This window comes from Ailuropoda melanoleuca, chromosome 17 (assembly GCF_002007445.2).
Source record: "Ailuropoda melanoleuca isolate Jingjing chromosome 17, ASM200744v2, whole genome shotgun sequence".
Lineage (NCBI taxonomy): Eukaryota > Metazoa > Chordata > Mammalia > Carnivora > Ursidae > Ailuropoda > Ailuropoda melanoleuca.
The window spans coordinates 2,529,386-2,553,269 of NC_048234.1; the positions used below are offsets into that span (position 1 = coordinate 2,529,386).

The 23,884-nt window shown below is 57.0% G+C and overlaps 1 protein-coding gene across 4 annotated transcripts in view; it reads left to right on the top strand.

The window, feature by feature from the left end:
* The window catches only part of DNAH2 (dynein axonemal heavy chain 2), a 90,911-nt gene extending 67,222 nt beyond the window's left edge, over window positions 1–23,689 (top strand). Inside the window, exons 60-86 of one of the 4 annotated variants that reach the window (XM_034646815.1) lie at window positions 185–301; window positions 461–602; window positions 1,248–1,417; window positions 1,550–1,666; window positions 9,318–9,482; window positions 10,000–10,125; window positions 10,264–10,412; window positions 10,484–10,550; window positions 10,666–10,816; window positions 11,050–11,198; window positions 11,379–11,512; window positions 11,665–11,809; window positions 11,898–12,097; window positions 13,216–13,342; window positions 14,859–15,045; window positions 15,181–15,329; window positions 15,465–15,648; window positions 15,842–16,032; window positions 20,446–20,637; window positions 20,803–20,987; window positions 21,208–21,436; window positions 21,514–21,665; window positions 21,806–21,920; window positions 22,346–22,522; window positions 22,608–22,682; window positions 22,871–23,021; window positions 23,135–23,689. In XM_034646815.1, the coding sequence (XP_034502706.1) occupies window positions 185–301; window positions 461–602; window positions 1,248–1,417; window positions 1,550–1,666; window positions 9,318–9,482; window positions 10,000–10,125; window positions 10,264–10,412; window positions 10,484–10,550; window positions 10,666–10,816; window positions 11,050–11,198; window positions 11,379–11,512; window positions 11,665–11,809; window positions 11,898–12,097; window positions 13,216–13,342; window positions 14,859–15,045; window positions 15,181–15,329; window positions 15,465–15,648; window positions 15,842–16,032; window positions 20,446–20,637; window positions 20,803–20,987; window positions 21,208–21,436; window positions 21,514–21,665; window positions 21,806–21,920; window positions 22,346–22,522; window positions 22,608–22,682; window positions 22,871–23,021; window positions 23,135–23,289 (4,101 nt within the window). In that variant the 3' untranslated portion in view covers window positions 23,290–23,689. The remainder of the gene's footprint in view (window positions 1–184; window positions 302–460; window positions 603–1,247; window positions 1,418–1,549; window positions 1,667–9,317; window positions 9,483–9,999; window positions 10,126–10,263; window positions 10,413–10,483; window positions 10,551–10,665; window positions 10,817–11,049; window positions 11,199–11,378; window positions 11,513–11,664; window positions 11,810–11,897; window positions 12,098–13,215; window positions 13,343–14,858; window positions 15,046–15,180; window positions 15,330–15,464; window positions 15,649–15,841; window positions 16,033–20,445; window positions 20,638–20,802; window positions 20,988–21,207; window positions 21,437–21,513; window positions 21,666–21,805; window positions 21,921–22,345; window positions 22,523–22,607; window positions 22,683–22,870; window positions 23,022–23,134) is intronic. The other 3 variants (XM_034646812.1, XM_034646813.1, XM_034646814.1) reach the window with 3 other exon arrangements.
* Window positions 23,690–23,884: the final 195 nt, after the last annotated feature.

Genomic DNA, 23,884 nt, shown 5'->3' on the forward strand with positions numbered 1-23,884 from the left:
CCGCCTCCACGCTCCGGCCCCGCCCGGCGCGTTCCCCACCACCAGCACCCACCCGCAGGGGCTTCAGGGTCGCCCTCAGTGACCGTGTCAGGGTATACATGGACCACTCCGCAAACTTTCATCCTTCCTGCCAACACTGGCCTCCACCTTCGCTCGAGGCCAAGACAGTCCTCTTCGTCCCCAGGCGGTCACAGCCAATAGTGAGAAGATTGCCATCGAGGAAGTCAAGTGCCAGGCACTGGCTGACAATGCCCAGAAGGATTTAGAAGAGGCTTTGCCAGCCCTGGAGGAAGCCATGCGGGTATCAGAACGAGAAGGCCCAGGGAAGGGAATGGGACCAGCCTTCTTCGTTCTCCAAGTCCCTGGGGAAGTGGGAAGAGGTGGGTGGGCCTCAGCTGGGACCTGTGCTGCCCCCCGAGTCCCCTCTGGCCCTACTCCCTAAGTGAGTCCCTTTGTCCAGGCCCTGGAGTCCCTGAACAAGAAGGATATAGGAGAGATCAAGTCTTACGGACGGCCCCCTGCCCAAGTGGAGATCGTGATGCAGGCCGTCATGATTCTTCGAGGCAACGAGCCCACGTGGGCAGAGGCCAAGAGGCAGCTAGGTAAGCTAGAGAGCCACGACGTGGCCAACTCCCGCGCACCCTGCGCTTCCTAACCGTCTGTGCACCAGGCCCTTGGGGAGACAGACGAGCGAGCCGTCCCTCCGACCCTCAGGGGTAGGTGGAGCCTAGTACCAAGGGGGAGAGAGTTAAGTTTCTTTGGTTATAAACAACTCCTCTTAATTTAAAAAAAGAAAAGGAAACCGTCATAAAGATACAGGAATAGATCTCAGAATCCAAGGGCAGGAATGACTTTGGACCCCCCAAAAGGACAAGAATCAGAAAACGTGAGATCAGAGTCTTGGTAGAATAAAGCCTGCAAGCCGTAGATGGGGGCCCTTGTCCTGAAACGTCAGCGTGAAGCATATAGAACTGATGGTGTGTGTGTGTGATTGTGCGGGCGTGCGTGTGCACGTGCGTGTGTGTGCACAAGGGGGTTTGGCTCTGAGTGCCCAAGGAAAGTGGTGGCAGATGGGGCTAGGAAGACTGGGGAGGGTCCTGGTGGCTTGGAGTTTCCAGGGACGGAAGCAAGGTCAGCGGGGAAACTCGGGATGAGGCCGGGTGAGCCGAGCCCGGGAGCCGTGGAGACGAAGCCTGGATAAGGAGGGTCAGGCCCTCTGGCTGAGTTCCCCTGTTTTCATCTCTCAGGGGAGCAGAACTTCATCAAGTCTCTGATCCACTTTGATAAAGACAATATCTCAGATAAGGTTCTGAAGAAGATTGGGGCCTACTGTGCGCAGCCCGACTTCCAGCCTGACATCATTGGCCGAGTCTCGCTTGCCGCCAAGTCCCTGTGCATGTGGGTGCGCGCCATGGAGGTGAGCAGGGTGTGCGTGGGGCAGGGGTGAGGCCGCGGGAGGACCCCGGCAGGAAGGAGGCACCACGTCCTGGGAGCGGGTGGGCGGCCACCACAGCCTGGCCGTCCGCCTGCAGCACCAGTCTCACCGCAGCTGTACGGGCGCCTGTATCGCGTGGTGGAGCCCAAGCGGATTCGGATGAACGCTGCCTTGGCCCAGCTTCAGGAGAAGCAAGCAGCACTGGCCGAGGCCCAGGAGAAGCTGCAGGAGGTAAGCCTCAGGCCCGCCTCTTCCACGCAGACCCCGTCCCTGATGTCTGGGGTGCTTGTGGCCATTTGTTGCCCCCTTACGGTCCTGTGCCCCTTCAGACGGGCTGCCTCTGGCTCAGAAAGCTGAGTCCCTGGCTGGAGTTGCAAAGGCCCAGCGGTGGTTGCCCTGATGAGCCCTGCAGACGCTGACCTGCGGGCTGGCAAGCTCTCTCACGGCCTTGGAGGTGGGCCCAGAGATACAGTAGTGGGTGAAGCCCGTGTGGCACGTGGGGGACCGAGCGCGAGTGTGGCATGGTGGCCGCGGCCGGAGGACGAGTGGCAGCGTGGCTAGCTGGCTGGAGGGAGAGGGACACCCAGGTGCCTTCCTTCCTAGCAGACTCGGGGACAAGCACCTCCCACAAGGCAGAGTGTGGAGTGTCAGATCAGGAGTCGAGAGTTTTCTCCGCCACCACGCACAATCACATGCGTTCCCTACCCGCGATTCAATAGCCTTTAATACCCACGGGCTGTGAAACTGTAAAGGTACAGAGAGAATCTGGCGAGAAGCCTCACTCAAGCCTTGCACTTCCCTTTCCAGAAAGCACCCTCACTCGTGGCTTCACGCGTAGCCATCCGGGGCCGTTCCACGCTTGTACATTTTTTGTCATTTTGTCCACGTTATACACACTGTTCTGCGCTGTCCGGTCTTGTGTAGCCATGTGTGGAAGGGCCCTCTGTGTGGGTACATCAAGGTTGAGCTCTCTCACCCTCACCCACCAGGGTCCGTTTACTTACCCGTCTCCCTTTCTGATGGAGATACTCATCCTTTCCAAGCTTTTGATCTTTGCATGTCCTCAAACTTTGTCAACGCTAACTTTACCCACAGAGAGGTTTTACGTTTTTATGGAGCCAAAGCTGGTCATACCATTCCAGAGTGTTTCACCCAAGACTGCCCATGGAGAACATGCAGGGTCTAACTCCTGGAATGGGATGAGGACCCCAAGGTTTTGTGAGATGAAGTGACTTCCTAGGTACCCACAGAGGGCTGGAGCCCACGCTTCCCGACCCCAAGCCCCCCTTTTCCCGCCGTGGAATCCTCGCATCAGACGTGCAGCTGCTCGCGGGACCCCTCCCGAGTCCAGATCCCAGCAGGCTAGGCAAGCGGCTTTGGCCTGCACATGCTCTTCCCCGCCCATCCCTGTGGCGTGTCATGTCCTGGCCCCTCTCACAGCAGCCGTTCTTTTCCTCTCTCTAGCAAGAGTGAATAATCACAGGGATGGCAGTTTATTTCAAAAGGTTTCTCACCCCTGGATGATTCATATCCTGGGATGAATAATTAGGAACTGTTCCCTTGGTGTGTGAAAAATGGGGCCCCCAGGGTCAGCTGCAGACAATGTCATGCACTGGACAAGCATCCGTAGGGCACCCGGTGTCAGGTCTCTTGGGAGCTCCTCACTGATGAGAGGAAGCAGACAAGGACCCCACATTTCCCCTCCGTTACTGAAAGGCTCTGAAGTGTCAGAGCCAAACGTCCGGCCTGCCTTGCTGCCCACTTGCGAACACCGAGCTGAGGCCACAGCCCGACCGGCTAGCACCCACCCCTGGGACAGCCTGGAAATGAACATTTTAAAAACTTCCCTGTCAGAGCCAGCCAGGGGCGAGAGTCTGGCCTTGCAAGGGCCCAGGGGTCTGGAAAGAGGCCCAGAGCTCAACTACAGGGCTTGTGGATTCAGATCTTGAGTAAAAATAGTTTTAACCTTGACTCCCTTGCTTGCGGACCCTGTGAATGAATACTTTTTCCGCCAGCCCGATTTGGACATATGCAGCCGGGGTTCCAAACCACTGGCTTCAGAATTGCCCCAGAGGTCTCTGAGATGGGTCGAACAGAATCCTCCTGTACTTCAAGGCAAGCAGCTGTGTACCCAAGGCCGACATTCGCCTTCCTTCCTCTTGCCCGTGCCTGTCACGTCTGGTCACCTCGTCCTACACAGCACGTCCCGGGCTGTGCGGCGAGTCTGCCCAGCAGCATGAGAATGCCATCCTAGCGTTGATAACACGCAGAAGTTCCACACGTTCGAATATATAACCCTGGGGGGGGGGACGCTACAAAGATTAAACCCCCGTGTCAGCTCGAGCGCACATAAAAATCTGAAATCAAATTATCCTGCTTTTGAGAGTTAAAGATCGAGAAGCCAACCTTGTCGAGTTGAAGTCCCCAAACCCTCCAGTTTCTTCTGCTCAGTCTCAGCCAAGGGGCCCTCGGCAGCGGGGGAAAGCCCATGTCCTCCAGCCGCGGCCGGGGCCGGGGCCGTCACTCACTGGAGACGGGCTGCCAGGAGGGCCTCGGGGGCTGTAGCAGCGCCAGATCACGTCTCCTGTGAGCAGCATTTGAAAATAAAAGTCGGAGGAGTTAATAAGGCACACGCAACTTCCAGATAAAGTTACGTTCCTGGGAACCGGCTGTTCTTGTGGCCCCAGAGACCGCAGTAAGAATTCAGCAGTGCCTGCAGGAGCAGGGTACTCAGAGAACATCCCGGCTTTAGCTCCACTGGAACATCGGCTACCTGGAACCCACGACCTGTGAACTTCACCAACGGGGGGCAGCCTCCCACGATAGATGAAGATGAGATGTGATCCAACCAAAATGCACTTACTGAATTGGGGGGCAGGCTGGAAAGCCACACATGTATACATATTTGGAGCAGGCGGTTATCGTGGTTGATACAAGAGTGACCACCATCGCCCGTTGGTGGCATTGAGACGTGTGCCACATCCTGCAGCCGCTGCCAGCATCCTGTCAGAGCCTTTCCTCTGGCCCACACGGAAACCCCGGCTGTGTCCTTCCAAGTTCAGGCTCCTGCTCTGGGTCTTGATCAGGTGTGGTCACCCTACCCCGCAGAGGCGTGTGGCTGGTGCTCCGTGGACCGGCTGAGGCCTACGAGGGCTGCCTCTCAGGGAGGCCTTTCACCTTGCCCCATTCCTGCCCTAACTGGAAAGTGACCTTCAGTGGACTCCGGAGCTGTGGCTGCTGTTGACGCTGCTGACGCCCGGCGCCTGGGGCCTGGCAACAAGTCCTCTGCCCTCCGTGTCGTCCTCCCCACCGGAGCCCCCCAAGTTGTTTGGGTGCGCTCCCTTAATGCACGGATCACACCCACATGCCACATACCCTAACCGCGTCGCCTGGAATCTCAGCCAAAATGGAATCCCGGCAGCCCACAAGTCTGTGGACAGACCACATGGATTCAGCTTTGTCCCGCCACCATTGCCTCCTTCACCCCGAGTGTAAGGTACTAGCAGGAGACCACTGCTCCAGGGCCACGGAAACCGCCCTGCCGTTGAAACCCCGCCAATGTGACGTGCTGTCCAGCAGGGCCTCAAACTCCACCCCCCTGTCAGCTAGCCAGCGTGGCAGGTTCTGTCGCCATGGCAGCCTTCACCGCGAGGCCGCCTCCCCTGCAGCCCACGTCTCTCCTTTGCCTGGTTCCCACTGCTTCAAGTAGTCCTGCCTCTCCAGAAATGGCCACCCACCCGTGGACAAAGCCACGGTCATCCGCCAAGGTCAGAGTATCTTAGCAGTTTTGCACCAGTGCAAAAACCCAGCGGGCCTGATAGGAGCCCGGACAAATCCTCTGAGTCAAAACGCGTCCACACCCCCAGAGTCTGTGCGTGACGCCCCACCCCCACCCCAAGCTTCTCAGTGGGTTTCCTGGTCTGCACATATACTCTCCAAGAATCTGAGAACCACTAGCGTTCTTCTGTTCCTGGGGTTCTAAACACACTGAAAAATAAAACAAAAGGGGTTTGGCCAAAATAACACTGTCAGAGACTAGGTGGGAGGATGTGGCTGACACGGTGGTGAGTGGTCCCACTAGACGTGACTGGTCTTGGGCGTTGCTGGGGGTGGGTGTGGGGCGGATGGGGCCTGAACTCAACTGAACATTCTAGCTGATTGCACCAGTCAGAGCAGCCACGCACCTCCTCCGGAGAAGGGGTGTGTGAAGCCTTGGAGAAAGTCTTCCAACAGAACAAGGGAAGAGCCTAGATAAGAAATTGTAACAAAACATGGCCCCAGAAGAAAAAATAAACCCAGAGATAACTCAGGTTAGGGAGAAGCACTTAGAAAGCAAACCCAAGGTAAACACTGCTATCGTCAGAGGGTGATGAAGGAAGAGCTGATACCGGAGAGCAAAAAGAGGATGTTGAGAGGGGAAAAATGGCCAACAGAGACAAAGAAAGAATTCTGGGAAAACTAAAAATGCTCAGAGTCTGACAGCAGAAGGGCGGGAAGACAGAGTCAAGAAACACAAAGAGCAACCACAAACCCAGCCCCACGAGAAAGATCCAAGACCCAGTCCAACAGATGAGAATTTCTGCAGGAGAAAAGCTCATCCTCAGGGGCGCAGGGAAAATACTTCACAACCGGGGCGGCGTGCACAGTGACCCTGTCAGAGTGTGCTCGGCCACAGGCGGCTTGGCCAGCCACCAGGTGCACGCGACACCAGCCCTGGCAGAGTCCCGTCGCTGCCGCGTGCGGCATCCGGCCACTGCGACTGACCTGGAGAAGACGGTGACTGCTGAGCTGTTATCAAGCTCGACCCCATAAAAATGAAAGTACAGCTGAATAGGTGGGAGGTGGGTGGGGAAGGATTGGGCAATGCTTTTGTGCCAGATCAGATAAAACAGGGTTTGAAGATGTAAGTCAGCGTTAAAAAGGTAACAAGTAGCAGCTTAAAACTGGTAGGAGGGGGCGCCTGGCTGGGCTCAGTCAGTGGAGCGCGCCACTCTTGGTCTTAGGTTGTGGGTTCAAGCCCCGTGTTTGGTGTAGAGAGGACTTCAAAAAATAACAAGTGAAATCTTAAAAAACAAACTGGCAGGAGCAGAGAGAAAGAAAGAGGTGGTGGTGTGGGGGGTCAGGGGTGACACCCGCCTCCCTCGTAGCACAGACGTCATAGGAATAGTTGCGAATGGAGAAACCTGGAAACGGGCCATGTGCAATGTACTCACGTGGGTACAGAACGCCTCTGGAGGGATGAATATTCACGAAACGAAGCAGGTCACGCCAGCTGCCTCAAGGAGGGAGCCGGGCGGACCGAGGGCAGGGTTGGGACACTTTCCAGGCCCTTGTGCCTTCTGAATTTTTAAGCGATTTATTCACCAAGTAAACAAAAAAGAAACAGCCGTGTCAAGAATGTGCTTACGCACGTACAAGGACGTTCGTCCCAGCGTGGTTAAGAATAGAAATTGTGGGAAAGACAACACACGTCTATCAGAAGGAGACTTGTTATATAAATTATGGTTCAGTCATTCACAAGCTGACTTTGCAGCTGTTAAAGAGAATGAGGCAGCTTGACGAGAGCCGACTTGGAGACAAGGAAAAAATAGTAAAGCACAGTAGTATGCTAGCATTTATCCTCACGAAGAGATTCACCCAGTCCAGAACCGTTTCCTGAGCACTGGGCACTCTTCTAAGTGTCAGGATCGAGCCCGCGAGCAAGGCCCTGCCTTCCCGGTGCCTGTATTTACCGTGCCCAACCTGCCCAACTGGACTGTGTCTGGAAAGCTTTCCCAGCGAGCTCAGGCGTGGGGGCGGGGGCTGGCTCAGGACTGGGAGGAAGCCCTTCCTTCCTTTTGATGTGGATTCACTCTTGACAAAAAGACATAAAAGAGGAAAATTATATTTAAAAAAAAAAAAGACAGGTTGTGGTTAGGTGTGATAATGGGGTTTACAGTCCTGTGGGAAATGTCCTTGTTTTGTTCTCGAGAGGCGTTAAGAAGTCTTGAGGCTGGAGATTTCATGAGATCGTAACTTCCTTTAAGATACTTGGGCAGAGCACAAGGAGATGAGATTAACAACAGCAAACCGTGAACGACCGTTAAATGTGACGGGGAGAGTGTTCCTCATACGATTCTTTCTCCTAGGTTTGCAATTTTTCGTAATTTTTGAATTAAAAAGATTGAAGCTGCAACAATTTTAAAACTGCAAACAGGTTAATATATAAGTATGTATGTATTTTAAAAATAGTAGCCTAAAGGGGGTGCCCGGGTGGCTCAGTCAGTTAGACGACTGACTCTTGATCTCAACTCAGGTCTTGATCTCAAGGTCGTGAGTTCGAGCCCCAGGGCAGGCTCCACACTGGGCATGCCCTCTACTTAAAAGAAAAGAAAAGAAAAGAAAAATACTAGCCTGAGTATAATATTCAAAGATATGGAGGTAACTGCCAGAAGAAATAAGAAGAGAAATAGTTACATAATGATTTGCTACAGTAGAGGGGGACCGGGAGTGGCTTGAAGAGGCGGCTAGAGGACTCTCGCTCGTCATTCCAACCCCTTCTCTCGTATTACTTAGGCCTTTAACCTAATGTACACGTTTCCTGTATAAAAAATAGAAACCATGAAGACAGCACCCCGTGCAAAGCCAGTAATGAAACACAGAGCGGCCGTGGGCTGGCTGCCTCCCCACAGACACGTCTCCGCGGGAAGCCCAATTATAATCAGTGTTGCTGATGAGCGTGGACCCAGTGCGGGGAGGCGCTCACATGCACCTCCACTGGGGTGAAGCCCACGCGTGCGGGGGTGGGGGGGGCAGGGCGCCCTTTCCCTCTGGGCCCCCAGCCTGTGTTTCGTCCTCTGCGTGGTCCAGCTCACCTCACCCCTTCTAACAGACGACTCCCGAGGCTTGACCTAGAAGCTGTGCCCCATCCCCCGAAGGTGATGTTTGGAACTTCCACTTTGCTTTAAGGACAGTATCTTGGGGAGTCGTGTGTCACATTTCCAGGATCTTGGGGTTCAGCCTCATGGCTTGGGCCCAGGTGCTGCTCGCTTGCTCTGCGCCAGGCCTTATGCTCTCCTTCCAACAACCCGGGTGAGGCCCGTCCGTGAGGCAGGCGAGGGTGTGAGCTCTGCACGGTCGCAGGCTTCCTTTCTGCGTGCTGGCAGCAGGAAGGGGACTGACGTCTGTCGTGTGCACCCTACGTGCCAGGCATTTACCTTCATGCCGGCCCTGGGTTCCTCACAAAAAGGACGGTGACACGGTGTGCACCCGACACGCTCACCGTTGGCTGCTCAGGCACATGTACGGGGCCTGGAAGAGGCTCATTGGTCCTGTGGTTCGGATCCGAGCGGCATATCCCAGGCTCAGCAGAGCCCGAGGCGGCTTCTCTAAGGAGGGAAAGCCCTTCCCGGGCCCCCATCCCTGTGCGAGTCCTTGGACCTGGGCCTTTTCTCCCAGCGGTTCCTGGGCCCATTTCTAGATGTTTCTGTCTCTCTCCAGGTCCTGCCTTAGGCCTGTGCCCCTCTAGCATGGTCCGGCGGTCCTTTCTGCGCTATCTGGTCCTCTTCGGCCAACGTATCTCATGTGGCTTATTCCGCGACAAGAGATCTGTCTCTAATCCAGCCTTGGGTTTCATTATAAGCTGTTTCCTGGCTTAAGGACACCGTGGCGGAGGAAAGGGAAAGAAAATTCATCTCATTGCACGTGCTTGATCTTGTGTTCTCTCCACAATAGCCCCGTAGGGCAGGTGTTGGGACGGTTATTTTGCACACCGGGAAACTGAGGTGCAAGGAGATGAACACACCCGAGGCCACACAGCCACCAAACGGCAGACCGGTGACTTGAACCCAGAGCGGTCTGGCCCCACCGCTGTGTTTGATCCCTGTGCTCTGGGCCCTCCCAGGTGGCTGAGAAACTGGAGATGCTGAAGAAACAGTACGACGAGAAGCTGGCCCAGAAGGAGGAGCTGCGCAAGAAGTCCGAGGAGATGGAGGTGAAGCTGGAGCGCGCGGGGCTGCTGGTGTCCGGGCTGGCCGGCGAGAAGGCACGGTGGGAGGAGACGGTGCAGGTGAGACCAGCCCCACCGCCTGGTGCGCCGTCCTCCCGGCCCACCTGCTCCTGGGGAGTGCCACCCCCTCCCGGCTGAGGGACGATCAGGGGACAGGGGGACACCAGGGTGTAGGCGCGTCCAAGAATGGGGGATGGGACCTCTCCCCTCGTGTTTCAGGAGAAGAGTGCAAGGAAAGACTCTGCCCTTAGGGGTCTGCTGCCTGGAAAGCTCAGGCCAGGGCCCTTGATGTGGCCGGCGGACCTGGTATGAGCAGTCTGGGGCATCTCGTCTCTGCCTTTATTGAGCTCCTGGCTTCAGGAAAGGGTTAGCCTTATCGCTGGAGTGTAAACAGAACTGCTGTTAAAGACAGGGGACTCAGAAGTAATTACAACCAGGTTAGAGCTCTAGGGGCCAAGGGTTTAGGAGAGGGGAAGCACCTCTTTGATCTAGATAGCGTCCAGAGGACAGTGCCTTCAGAGCACTCCCAGTGTGTCCCCCACCCCCACCCTGGCTTACACCCCCTGCTGCCCCCCAGGGCCTGGAGGAGGATCTGGGCTACCTGGTAGGTGACTGTCTCCTGGCTGCTGCCTTCCTATCCTACATGGGCCCCTTCCTGACCAACTACCGGGACGAGATCGTCAACCAGATCTGGATGAAGAAGGTGAGGCAGGGCTCAGATGTGCGTGAGCTCTTGGGCTGTGAGACCACGGCCTCTGGGGGGAACCAAGGGATGTCCGGCAGGGGCCGGGGGGCTGGGCTCAGGTCTCCAGGCTGAAATTCGGGGCTCTTCCCCACCCAGATCCGGGAGCTTCAGGTCCCTTGCTCACCTCGCTTCACCTTTGATAACTTCCTGTCCAATCCTACCAAAGTTCGAGATTGGAACATCCAAGGGTTGCCCTCGGATGCCTTTTCCACTGAGAATGGCATCATCGTGACCCGCGGCAACAGGTAAGGTTGCTGCTGGGGGCGGGGGTGGGGGAAGGGCAGAGCCTGTGGTCTGACTGGCCGTCCTCCTGCAGGTGGGCGCTGATGATTGACCCTCAGGCCCAGGCCCTGAAGTGGATCAAGAACATGGAAGGAAACCAGGTACGAGGCTGGGGGGATGCTCTCCCCAAACCTGTCTCTTCCCAAGGCCCCACTCGTGAGCCAGGTCTTCCTTTGGTCCTTCAGTGGGTCTCCCGTTGTTTCCCTTGCTATCTAGGGCCTCCAGATTATCGACCTGCAAATGAGTGATTACCTTCGAATTCTAGAAAAGGCCATCCAGTTTGGATACCCAGTGCTGCTCCAGAATGTGCAGGAATATCTGGACCCCTCGCTCAACCCTGTGCTCAACAAATCTGTAGCTCGAATTGGTTAGGGCCCAGGCTTACCGTGGGCTTGGACCGTGGGACACATCCGAGAGGCCGACCACGCAGGACCCTGGGGAGGAAAGGGCCGGCCCTGGGGCTCTGTGCCTCCATTCAGACAGCCCTGGGCTGGGGCCACTGGGGCCGGCTGAGTCACGGCTGCTGATGCCGGCTGCGGGACGGGCCAGCCCGCACCTGGTCACAGCGGCTTCTTGCCCTTGACCTCCCTGTGGCTACAGGTGGTCGGCTGCTGATGCGCATTGGAGACAAGGAGGTGGAGTACAATACAAATTTCCGGTTCTACATCACCACCAAGCTCTCCAACCCCCATTACAGCCCAGAGACCTCGGCCAAGACCACCATTGTCAACTTTGCTGTCAAAGAACAGGTGGGTGGGGGCTGGGGGCTGGCCTCCAACTGAATCAGGTGAAGCAGGAAGCCCCGAAGACTCGGTGGGATGGGGACAGAGGCCCACAGGCAGCAGGGGACGAGGGGTCGGGAGACGTAATGGGGCGACAAGGGTGAGGTGACCAGAGTGGGAGTGTCACCAGGCATCGTGCGTGCCTAGGGCCTGGAGGCCCAGCTGCTGGGCATCGTGGTCCGAAAGGAGCGGCCGGAGCTGGAGGAGCAGAAGGATTCGCTGGTCATCAATATTGCAGCTGGCAAGAGGAAGCTCAAGGAGCTGGAGGACGAGATCCTTCGGTGAGAGCGGCCTCCACCCCCACCCCCGGCTCCCCCACCGGCCTTCTCGCAGGCCCAGCAAGCACCCCGCCCCCCGGGGCTGAGGAGGAGCCCCTGCCCGGAGCCCCAGACTCCTCACTGCTGCAGCCGCGCACCTCTGGGCCTCCTTTCAGGCTGCTGAACGAGGCCACAGGCTCCCTGCTGGACGACGTGCAGCTGGTGAACACCCTTCGGACCTCCAAGGTGACGGCCAGCGAGGTGACGGAGCAGCTGGAGACCAGTGAGACCACGGAGATCAACATCGACTTGGCCCGCGAGGTGCGCTCCAGCGGTGGAGACTGGAGGGGGTTCCCTCCATGGCCCCCTCCCCCACCCCCACCGTGGCCTTGACTCCGCCCCTCTGCAGGCCTACCGCCCCTGCGCCCAGCGGGCCTCCGTGCTGTTCTTCGTGCTCAACGACATGGGCCGCATCGACCCCATGTACCAGTTCTCGCTGGATGCCTACATCGGCCTCTTCATCCTCAGCATCGACAAGAGCCACCGCAGCAACAAGCTGGAGGACCGCATCGACTACCTGAACGAGTACCACACCTACGCAGTCTACAGGTCGGCGCCCCGCGCTGTGCACGCCCATCGTCCGCCGAGACGCTGACCTCGCGGCTCCCGCTCGGGGACTGTCCCAGCCACGGCCACGCGCCTGCTCCCTTCTCCCTGCACCTTCCCTGGGCAGCGCGTCCACTGTGGGGGTCCGGCCCCACCAGTTTCCTAGCATCAGCTGTCAGGGAGCACCACCTTGCACCTGTGAATGTCCACTCCCCCAGCGCTTCCTGAGGGGCACTGTGGCCCGAAAGCGCTAGGAATCTTGGTAAAATCCAGGTTCGGATTCAGCGAGTCTAGGGCGCGGACTGTCGTTGTCCATCTCTAGCCAGCTTGCAATGGCTGCTGCTGGTCTGGGGACCACACTTTGAGCAGCGGCGAACTTGACTCTCTCCCCGGGCGTCCCACAGGCCCCTCAAGTTCAGCTCCTTTCACATGAAACCCCTCATCCCCCCCTTCCTTCAGGGTCCTCATCCCCGGACGGCACCGACACCCACCTCCCCGACCCCTAAGCCAGAGATCCCAAGTTCTCCCCAACCTGGGGTCAGACAGCAGAGTTTGCTCATGAGTCTTTCTTCAAAGGCCCTTGTCTGCATCTCCCCGCCTCAGCCCTGCACGCCTGCGTTCTTGTAGGCTCCCAGCTCTCCCTGGGGTCCTCTCTGCTCTTCCTCTTCCATGACGCTCATTACTCACCCGGGCAGCTCCTCTCAGAGACTGCGCCAGGGCCCTCTGCCCTGCGATCCCCCCATGGCGTGGGCACCCCGTGGAGGAACAGTCAGGACACCTCACCATCCCCCAGCTGTCAGTCTGTCTTCCCTCTCTACCTGACTGCCTCCAGGACAGAGACTGGGGCTTATTCACCTTTGTGTCCCTGGGACCCTGCAGAGTGCCTGGCAGAGTAGGGGTCCCACCCACGTTGCAGGTTGTTTAATGGAAACGAATGACTGATTTCACTGGTGAACTCCCCAGGTCCCCGTGCGCTTGGCTGTTTCCGGGAGGTTCGGCTTAGATGCTGATTGGGGTCCTTCTTGCATGTCAGTCTCTGTGATTGTATGATCTTTGCTCAGCCAGCATTCATGTTGGGTTTCCTGCCTCCTCCACCCGCCCCCCGCCGTCCCGTCTTCCAGGTACACCTGCCGCACGCTTTTTGAGCGCCACAAGCTGCTGTTCAGTTTCCAGATGTGTGCCAAAATCCTGGAGACCTCTGGCAAGCTCAACATGGACGAGTACAACTTCTTCCTGCGCGGAGGCGTGGTGAGTGGGGCAGAGGTGACAAGGTCGGGGCCAGGGGCATGCGTGACGAGGACTCCGAGCTGGCCCATAGGCCCACAGCTCTAGCAAGTGAGCTAGGGAAAAGCACCAGGAGCAGGTGCATGTCCAGCTCCCTGGGGACGCAGGGCGTGACCTGCCCTGTGCTCCCTTGCTCGAGTTACGGGCACAGCTTTGGGACCCCTCTTCCCTGGGACCCACTGACTGGTGTGATCTTGCCCCTTTCACTGCTGCTCAAGCTGCTCCCCCCGGGGCTGGCTGCCACGGCCACATTACGCTCCCTCCCTCACAAGCACCCTCACCGCCCACCCCCGTTTTGCTTTTGCTCTGGTTGGGTCCGGCTCTCCTGCTCCTGGGTGGCCCAGGCAGTGAAGCACGCCCATGCTGAACGGACTCGCTTTAAATCCTTTGGTCCCTTAAAACTGCCAGACACAGCACCACGTTCTCCTGGCAGGTCGTTCTCCACCCTCAGGGACAACCGTTTCATTCTTTTTGCTGCCCGCACTTCACCTCTCCTCCGGATTTTAGCAATAGCTTCCCGACGCTCCCCACCCCCAACTTCTCAGCGTGGCCACCAGAGACTCTTCTAAAACATTGCTCTTCCCCCGCCACCCAGCTCCTCCCTCCATCTGCCCAGGCCACAAAGGCCTCCTTGTGGCTGTAGGCATGTCCCACCTTAGCGCCCCTGCATCACCTGGTCCTTTGGCCACAGGTGGGCACGTGGCCCTCACCTCCTCCAGGGCTTGATTCAAATCTCACCTCACTCACTGAGACCTCCTTGACTTTCATGTATCTATTTGAGGTGGGGGGAGGGCAGCTGAGCACAGAGCCCGACATGGGGCTCGATCACATGACCCTGAGATTAGGACCTGAGTGGAGACCAAGAGTCTGATGCTTCAACGACTGAGCCACCCAGGCGCCAAGTCTATTTCATACTTTAAACCGCCCACCAGGAACCTCCCATCTTTTTTATCCTCCTCAACTTGCCCTGGTTTTGCATGACATTGCCATCTTTAACCTACTGGATCATTTAACGATCTCTTCTGTGTTTTGGCTCATTATCTGCCTTCCTGTGTTGGAGAATAAGCTCCTCAAGGGCTGAGGTGTCTGTCCTTTTTACTCAGTGATGAGTCCCAAGTGCTGAAAGCACCTAGTCGCTGAGCAGTAAATATTTGTTGAAGAAGGGAATGAACAAACCGCTTCTGAGGGGCCAGGCTGCCAGCGGAAAGCGTTAGGGTGAGGGACACTAATACCAGGAGGCCACCAGAGGGCGGCAGCTTCCTAACTTTGCACCGTGCGGTCCCCGAACATAGAGACCTAGACCCCCCAACTGACTTCCCCACGCAAGGTGGATCCCAACCCATCTCGGATTCCTGTCCTCCTTCCTTCCTTCTGTTTCATGCGGGACTCATCTGGGCTTTTCCGTCATTAAAAAAGAAAAGGTCGTTCTTTGGGGGTGTTCCCGCTCATTCCAATCCCTTGCTCCTTGCTCCTGGCGCAGGTGCTGGATCGGGAGGGCCAAATGGACAACCCGTGTACCAGCTGGCTGGCGGACGCCTACTGGGATAACATCACAGAGCTGGACAAGCTGACCAACTTCCACGGACTCATGAACTCCTTTGAACAGTACCCTCGTGACTGGCACCTGTGGTACACCAGTGCCACCCCGGAGAAGGCCATGCTGCCAGGTACCGCCCCCTCCCCCGCCCCTCTCCTCCCCCCCCCCCCCCCCCCNCATGCTGCCAGGTCCCGCCCCCCCCCCCGCCCCTCTGCTCGCCCCGCCCCGCCCCGCCCTGACCCGGCAGCTGCCCGCCCGTCCCCAGGTGAGTGGGAGAACGTCTGCAATGAGATGCAGCGGATGCTGATCGTGCGCTCCCTGCGCCAGGACCGCGTGGCCTTCTGCGTCACGTCCTTCATCGTGTCCAACCTGGGCTCCCGCTTCATCGAGCCGCCGGTGCTAAACATGAAGCTGGTCAGTGGCTTGGTCTCCTCGCCCGCACGGCCCTGGGGCCTTCTGTCCCTCTACCACGCGCTTCTCCACGGTCTCTCCGCCCCCGCCGGTGTGCCGGGGCCTCCCGCCTGAGACGGTGCCCTGTGCTTCTGGCAGGTGTTGGAGGATTCGACCCCACGAACGCCGCTGATCTTCATCCTGTCCCCCGGCGTGGACCCCACCAGTGCCCTGCTGCAGCTGGCAGAGCACACGGGCATGGCCCAACGCTTCCACGCCCTGTCCCTGGGCCAGGGCCAGGCCCCCATTGCTGCTCGGCTTCTCCGGGAGGGTGTGGTCCAGGGTCAGTGTCAGTCCTGCCCCTCTGCCCCCAGCCTCAGCGCCGTAACTGCATCCCCCACTGCTCCAGAAGGGCCCGGGAATGGCCGAGCGGGGTTTGGACCCCCACCCCCTCACACACACGCAATCAGGGGCAAAGTGCGAGACAGATGGGGCTCAGGGAGCGGTTCCCACTGAATCCAGAATCTCCTTTGCAGGACACTGGGTGTTCCTAGCTAACTGCCACCTGTCACTGTCTTGGATGCCCAATCTGGACAAGCTGGTGGAGCAGCTGCAGGTGGAAGATCCTCACCCTTCCTTCCGCCTCTGGCTCAGCTCCAGCCCCCACCCGGACTTCCCTATCTCCATCTTGCAGGCCAGCGTCAAGATGACCACGGAACCGCCAAAGGTATGGCGCCCGCAGATAGCTGGCACCAAGTGTGCCATCTGGCCCCGCTTTCTTCCTGCTAGCATCCGCGAGAGGCCCGACCATAACGACAACATGGTTTCTTGATTCTGCTGTCTTCTAGAACATTGCACCTTTCTCTCCTCGACGCGTCAAACTCTTAGAACCTAATAGTAATATCTAAACATTTCTTGAGTGTTATCGTGAGCCAGTCGTTGTTTGTTTACTAATTCATTTAAAACGCACACCCTCTATCAGGTAAGTACTGTGACCCCATTTTACACAGAGGAAGCTGAGGCACAGAGGAGTAAATAACTAGTCCATAGAACCTTCCTGCCTCCCAGCATTTCCTTTCCTCTCTCCCTAATGCCACACTGGCTGGGCCCCTGCCTCCCCCCTTCCTCCCTCCAACTCTTACAAGTGTGAGCTCAGGTATTGCAAAGTCACCATTAAAGGCAGCCGCCCCGATCCTCTAAGACCTGCTCCTGTCCTACATCCCACCCGCTTACCTCTGCGTAAACTACTGTAGCAGCTCCTTGTTGCTTTTAGCCAAGACTAAAACCCGTAGTAACATGGCCCGTGTGCCCCCCGGGGACCTCCTGGCTGCACCCATCGCCTCTCTGCCCTTCGCTTTCTTTGCTCCACCTACAACCGCTAATTCTTAAAATGTCTTCTTCCTGGGGCGCCTGGGTGGCACAGTGGTTGAGCGTCTGCCTTCGGCTCAGGGAGTGATCCTGGCGTTATGGGATCGAGCCCCACATCAGGCTCCTCCACTATNGGCTGGGCCCCTGCCTCCCCCCTTCCTCCCTCCAACTCTTACAAGTGTGAACTCAGGTATTGCAAAGTCACCATTAAAGGCAGCCGCCCCGATCCTCTAAGACCTGCTCCTGTCCTACATCCCACCCGCTTACCTCTGCGTAAACTACTGTAGCAGCTCCTTGTTGCTTTTAGCCAAGACTAAAACCCGTAGTAACATGGCCCGTGTGCCCCCCGGGGACCTCCTGGCTGCACCCATCGCCTCTCTGCCCTTCGCTTTCTTTGCTCCACCTACAACCGCTAATTCTTAAAATGTCTTCTTCCTGGGGCGCCTGGGTGGCACAGTGGTTGAGCGTCTGCCTTCGGCTCAGGGAGTGATCCTGGCGTTATGGGATCGAGCCCCACATCAGGCTCCTCCACTATGAGCCTGCTTCTTCCTCTCCCATTCCCTCTGCTTGTGTTCCCTCTCTCGCTGGCTGTCTTTATCTGCGTCGAATAAATAAATAAAATCTTTAAAAAAAAAAATAAAATAAAAAAAATGTCTTCTTCCTCTTCCTCCAGACTCTGTACTCTCTCCCCTCCCAAGGCTTCTAGAAGCCCCTGCTGCTGGCCCCTGCGTCCTCCCCACCCCCTCCTCTGCCCCTTCAGGCCTGGGCCCATCATCACTTCCTCAGGAAGCCTCTGCCCTCCACGTCTAGGCCAACACCCCAGGGATACTCGCTCCCGCTGCCCCCCCCCACCGCTGCAAGAGTGGATACATGTTAGGGCGGTTCTGACTGAGGCCCGACTTCTCTAGACTGGAAGCTCCCCGAGGGCAGGGGCCACGTCTCTCAGCATCTTGCTCATCTTGTGATGAGCGCCAGGACCCGGACTGACCAGGGGCTCCACCAGTCAGCACTGTGTGAACACACGTCTCATCATTTCAGTCTGCCTTGGCCGCGCTGTGGCCGTGGGCACAGGGGACAGCCCCTCTCCTGGATTCCCTGACGTCACTTACCACGCCCGCGTTTCCTGGTTGCCCTGTGGTCCTAGCTCCAGACTTGGTCCTTGACCTCCAGCTGTGCCCATTCTACATTTCCTCCTTTGACAAGCGGGCAGAGAAATGGTCCTTTTCCTGATTTCCGCTCCAATCCTTATCTCCAGCACCAGCAGCCCAGGCCCAGGCCTGAATTCCCTGCACGCACCCGCACCCTCAATCCCCCCGTTCTCAAAGCAAGTCGCCAGCCGGCCATCAGAGACAGCATTCTCATCCCATCTTTGTTAATAGTGCCCCTAATTTTTTTTTTTTTACATCGTTTTCATTCTTTATTCTTTGAGAGAGAGTGCGGTGAGCAAGCGGGGGGCGGGGCTGAGGAGAGAGAGAGAACCTTAAGCAGCATCCGTGCTCAGTGTGGAGTCCGATGCCGGCTCGATCTCACCCTGAGACTCAGACACTTACCCGACTGGCCACCCAGGCGCCTCTGATGATGCTGTAACCTAAACCTATTATATATTTCCAATGTTCTTCAATGGCCCAATCGCGTCCTGTATAAAATCCCCCCGCAGAACCACAGCCAGTCGGGGGACGGCTCGGGAGTGTTTTCTTGGATCACCACCTGCTGTCTGGTCTTTTCCTTCTAACTAAATACTACGCAGACACGAGACTATAAAACGTACACGAGACATAAAGGATCCCAGTTTCATACACAGTGTGTGCCCGCCTTCCCAAGTAAGAATGAGGACTCCCCTTGCCATCGCCTTCCTCCCCGCGGGGCAGGCGCGCCTGGCGGGCACCGTGCTGGCTGCAGGCACCCGGCGACCTGCAACTCTCGGTGCCGGTCAACGCTACACGCTGGACCTCCCTTCGTGCTCGGTGTCGTGGCTCCTCGCGTTCCACTTCTGAATCCGTCGTCAGCTTTGTGTTTGGCGGGTTGTCTTTTTTTCCTTTTTGTTATTTTTTTCAGTGACTAGAGGTCCTTAATTGTCATGAGGTGGAACTTAGCTCTTTTCTTCTTTATGGCTTTTGCTGCTAGGTGTTGTTCAAGAAACCTTTGTTTACTCCAAGGTGGTAAAGGCACTCTCTTATACTGGTCTTCAGAAGCATTTATCATCTGACTTTCCTGTTTTGGTGTTTTAATCACTTGAAGGTGATTGTTGTGAGTGTGGAAGGAGTAAGGGTCCAATTTTGTTTTTGTTTTTTTCCCCGCCCACATAGATAACCAGTTCTCCCAGTACCATCATCGAATAGCCCACAATTACCCTTCTGATCTGCAGTGTCTGCTAAGCCTAAAATCATGTTTATATATGTGTAGGTTTCTGGGCCCTTTGTTCTGTTCTTTGGTCAGGGGGTTCATACTGGGGTCAGTATACACTGTCTCAGTCACCCCATAGCTCTCTCAGAATCCCTGATGGCTGGGAGGGCAAGTCTCTACCATATTCTTCAGCCTACTCATGGCCTTTTATTTTCCAACATAAATGCTGGAATCAGCATGTCAAGTTCTAAAAGAAAAAAATCTCTTGATCAGAGGAAATCACCATCTCTGGTATATATTGGGTCTCCTCATCTGTGATTATAGTAGGTCTCTCCATGTAGTCTTTATTTCAATCAAGTTTTATCATTTTCTCTATAAAGATTTGTGCATTTTTATTTATTCCTAGAAGCTTTATGTATTTTGATGTTATAAATGGCAGTATTCTTACTCCAATTTTTTCACTACTCCATTCTGTCCATCATGGATGACTCATCTTAAAATCACTGTTTCAACGTGTTGCTGTCCCAGTGGTGAATCAAGTCCAAATGGCTTCATCTGTTCATGGCCCTTCTGACCCCACCTGAGCCCTTGCCCTTGACATCAGTTAGACTCATCTTCTTTCTTTTTTATTAGAGATTTTATTTATTTATTTGAGAGAGACAGAGAGAAAGCACAAGCTGGGGGAGGGTTAGAGAGAGAAGCGGGCTCCCTGGCAGGCTTCCCGCTGAGCAGGGAACCCGATGTGGGACTTGACCCCGGGATGCTGGGATCATGACCTGAGCCGAAGGCAGTCGCTTAACCAACTGAGCCAGCCAGGCGTCCTAGACTCATCTTCTCACTTATTCTCCCCTTTGTGCCTCTATCCCTCCCATTCTTTCCATCTCCAGGAAACCAGCGCCCTCCTGTCAGCCTAGTCATCTCCTTCCCATGATGAGACTCTGTCCACCTTGACCCGCAGGGGTGTTCACGAAGCCTGAAAAATCGATCACTAGACTGTCCGTTCTTGATGACACACTGTGGCCCTTCATCTACCCTGAACCTTTGCATACAGTAGTGTGTCCATTTTTGTCCATTAATAGTTGCATGTATATATCTCCATCTTTGTTTATATCTCCTGGTTCTCCCAGTTGAGGTGGCCTACCCACCACTGAGAACATCGTGGCTGAGAGGATCAAAAGTGGGGGGACAAGAAGGTAGAGCTGCCACGAGCCCACACAGCATCTGTGTGCAAATTAAAGTGAGGCCCCCACCCAGTCCTGTGAATCGGTGCGCATCTTGGCATGCAGATCAAGGGCTGGATTTCCGCCTTCTCACCCCTTCAGCCAGTGCCCTTGTGCAGTGAGCAACCTCCACAACCGTTCATGGTGCTGCTAGGGGCAGGGCTTAGCACGATGCGTGTCACCCCACCTCTGCACTGCATTGTCCCCAGGGCCTGAAGGCCAACATGACACGCCTTTACCAGCTGATGACGGAGACACAGTTTTCCCGCTGCTCCAAACCTGCCAAGTATAAGAAGCTGCTGTTTGCCCTCTGCTTCTTCCATTCTGTGTTGCTGGAACGTAAAAAGTTCCTGCAGCTTGGCTGGAACATCGTCTATGGCTTCAATGACTCCGACTTCGAGGTTTGTACCAACAGGCGTCCGTCACCCCAGCCCTCTCTCCCTACACCGCCTGCCCCGTGGGCTCCCCCGTGGGAAGGGCCGCTGACAGAAAGTCTGCGTTAAAAGCCCCGTGGGCAGAGTCCCTGCCCTGACTGTGTGTGGGGGTGGGGCTGGGGCCACGCACAGGTGTCCGAGAACTTGCTGAGTCTCTACCTGGACGAGTATGAGGAGACACCGTGGGACGCGCTCAAGTACCTCATTGCCGGCGTCAACTACGGCGGGCACGTCACGGACGACTGGGACCGGCGTCTGCTCACCACCTACATCAACGACTATTTCTGTGACCAGTCTCTGTCAGCCCCCTTTTACCGGTGAGGGGGAGGGGACGCCGAGCACGGGGCCGGAGGACACCAGCAGACCAGGGGCAGGACGGGCGGTGGGAGTGTTGGAGGAGAGGCGTCTGTGGGATCGCGGAAGGCAGCAGGAGCGGGGAGCGGGATGAGGGGGCCACGCGCGGTGACTGGGCTCTCGGCCTGGCACGGAAACCCCCGAGGCCCACAGCGTGGTGGTGATCATACCGTGGGCCCCCAGGTTGTCGGTGTTGGAGGCTTACTTCATCCCCAAAGACGGGAGCCTGGCCTCTTACAAGGAGCACATCAGCATGTTGCCAGGCATGGACCCCCCGGAGGCCTTTGGCCAGCACCCCAATGCGGATGTGGCCTCCCAGATCGCTGAGGCACGAACTCTCTTTGAGACTCTGCTTTCCCTGCAACCCCAGATTACACCCACCAGGGCTGGAGGCCAGAGCCGGGAAGAGAAGGTAAGAACAGGCCGACAGCTGGGGGAGGGCCAGCAAGGAGGCCGAGAGGCTGCCGCTCAGAGCTCCCGCTGCGCCAGGTCCTCGAGTTGGCCGCTGACGTGAAACAGAAGATCCCTGAAATGATCGACTATGAGGGGACCCGAAAACTACTGGCCATGGACCCTTCCCCCCTCAATGTGGTCCTCCTGCAGGAGATACAGAGATACAACAAGCTTATGGAGACCATCCTGTAAGACGGAGAGGGGCTCTGTGGCTCGTGGGGAGGGGACAAGAGGCAAGGGCTCCTCCCCAGCACCCCTCACCCCCACCTTCTGGGGATGGCTCTGCCAGGCCCTTCTCATCTCTAAATGCCCACCTTACCCTGCTCAGGTCCTCACTGACAGACCTTGAAAAAGGCATTCAGGGCCTCATCGTCATGTCTACAAGCCTGGAAGAGATTTTCAATTGCATCTTCGATGCCCATGTCCCTCCGCTCTGGGGAAAGGCAAGATTGCATCACTCTCGGACCCCTGTGCCCTCCATCTCCCGGTTCTGGGGGGCGTATGGCAAAATGCAGTGAGCCTGGGCTCTGGAGCCTCATAGATTCAAGGCGGAGATCTGGCTCTGCTCTTCACAGGCTGGCTTCGCACCGATTAACCTAGGAACTTAAGGGAAGTTCCTAACCTCCCCCAAGGACGTTTCAAGGATGCTCAGGACTGTGTGTAACTCTTAGTAGGTGCTTCATTGATGGTGACGGGTTCATGTTACTGTTGCTCTTTCCCGGGAGCTGGCTTGGGGGAGCTTGGCCCAACTGCAGCTGGGGAACAGGCTGACACCACGGATTCCACCCACGTCTGTTCCAGGCGCTCAAAATCGAGATCTGAATGCGTGAATCAATGAGTGCATGACACACCCTGCCTCCTCCTCCAGGCATATCCCTCACAAAAGCCGCTGGCTTCGTGGACCCGGGACTTGGCCACGCGCGTGGAACAGTTCGAGCTGTGGGCCAGCCGAGCCCGGCCTCCTGTCATCTTCTGGCTGTCTGGCTTCACCTTTCCCACCGGCTTCCTCACTGCTGTGCTGCAGTCCTCAGCTCGCCAAAACAACGTGAGAGTGTGGGAAGTGTGATGGAGGGGCGGATGCTGGGGGCATGGATTTGCTCTCCTCCTTTACACTCCCCTTTAACCCCCAGATTCCAGTGGACAGCCTCTCTTGGGAGTTCATTGTTTCCACCGTGGAGGACAGCAACCTAGTGTATCCACCCAAGGTGGGAGCCTGCTGTGCTTAGGGCTCTGAGCAGAGGCGGGGCTGGTGGGGGAGGCTGCTGGGAGCAAAGGTGGGGAACAACTAGTTAAGGAGGGAGAAGAGAGGTGGCAGGTCAGGGGTGCTGGCAGCCGAAGGTCTAGGCTTCTCCCTGAACGTGCCCCCATGGAACCTGTCCCCGTGTCTTCCCAGGATGGCGTCTGGGTCCGTGGCCTGTACCTGGAGGGCGCTGGCTGGGACCGGAAGAACTCCTGCTTGGTGGAGGCAGAGCCCATGCAGCTCGTCTGCCTCATGCCCACGATCCACTTCCGGCCTACCGAAAGTCGAAAGAAGAGCGCTAAGGGTGGGCTAGCTCCCTCACACGGGCCTTCTCTGTCCTTCGTTTGGACCCACACCTGCTCCCGCCCAGCTCTCCCAGGGGCTTCAGGGGTCTGACTGCTCCTCTCTTTCCCCCAGGCATGTACTCCTGTCCCTGCTATTACTACCCTAACCGGGCGGGCAGCTCAGACCGCGCCTCCTTTGTCATCGGCATTGACCTCCGGTCTGGGACCATGACGTCTGACCACTGGATCAAGAGGGGCACTGCTCTGCTCATGAGCCTGGACAACTGAGAAGGCCTCCTCTTCCTCCCCGCTTGACGGAGGGTTGGGGACACTAGGGACCGAGGCTGGTTTTAACTGGGGCCACATAATGGGGACCTGGAGACAGCCAGGTGTGCTAGACATAAAAATAATTGTATTGGAACTCAGAGCAATAAAACACCCGCAGCCAAAAGCCCTGAGCCTCTCAATGGGGTGCTGTGGGTTTGGGGAGGGAAGCCCGGGCCTTACAGAGGAAGGGGACTCCTACGGGCTGCTGAAGGACGGGGAAAGGAGCTGGGGAAGTGGGAGGCCTGGAGAGGAAGGGGGCGTGGCCTTGGACGAGGGGCCGGACGGTGGGACCTAAAACGGGAGTGGCTAAATTTTGGGGCTGGACCGGAGCGGGTGGGGCGGGGCTTACTTTGGAAAGGCGCGTGATCCGAATGGAATAAGGGTTTGTCAGGCAGGGATCGGGGCTGGACCCGGTACGTTGCACCCCGAACCCGGCACCCCGCATCCGGCATCCTACTCGTCACCTGAGCTTGAAGCCAGTGGGACCGGCAGAAGGCGGGGCGGGGCCCGAGAGAGGGACTCCGGCTCGGGGAGGGGCGGGACCATGGGGAAGGGG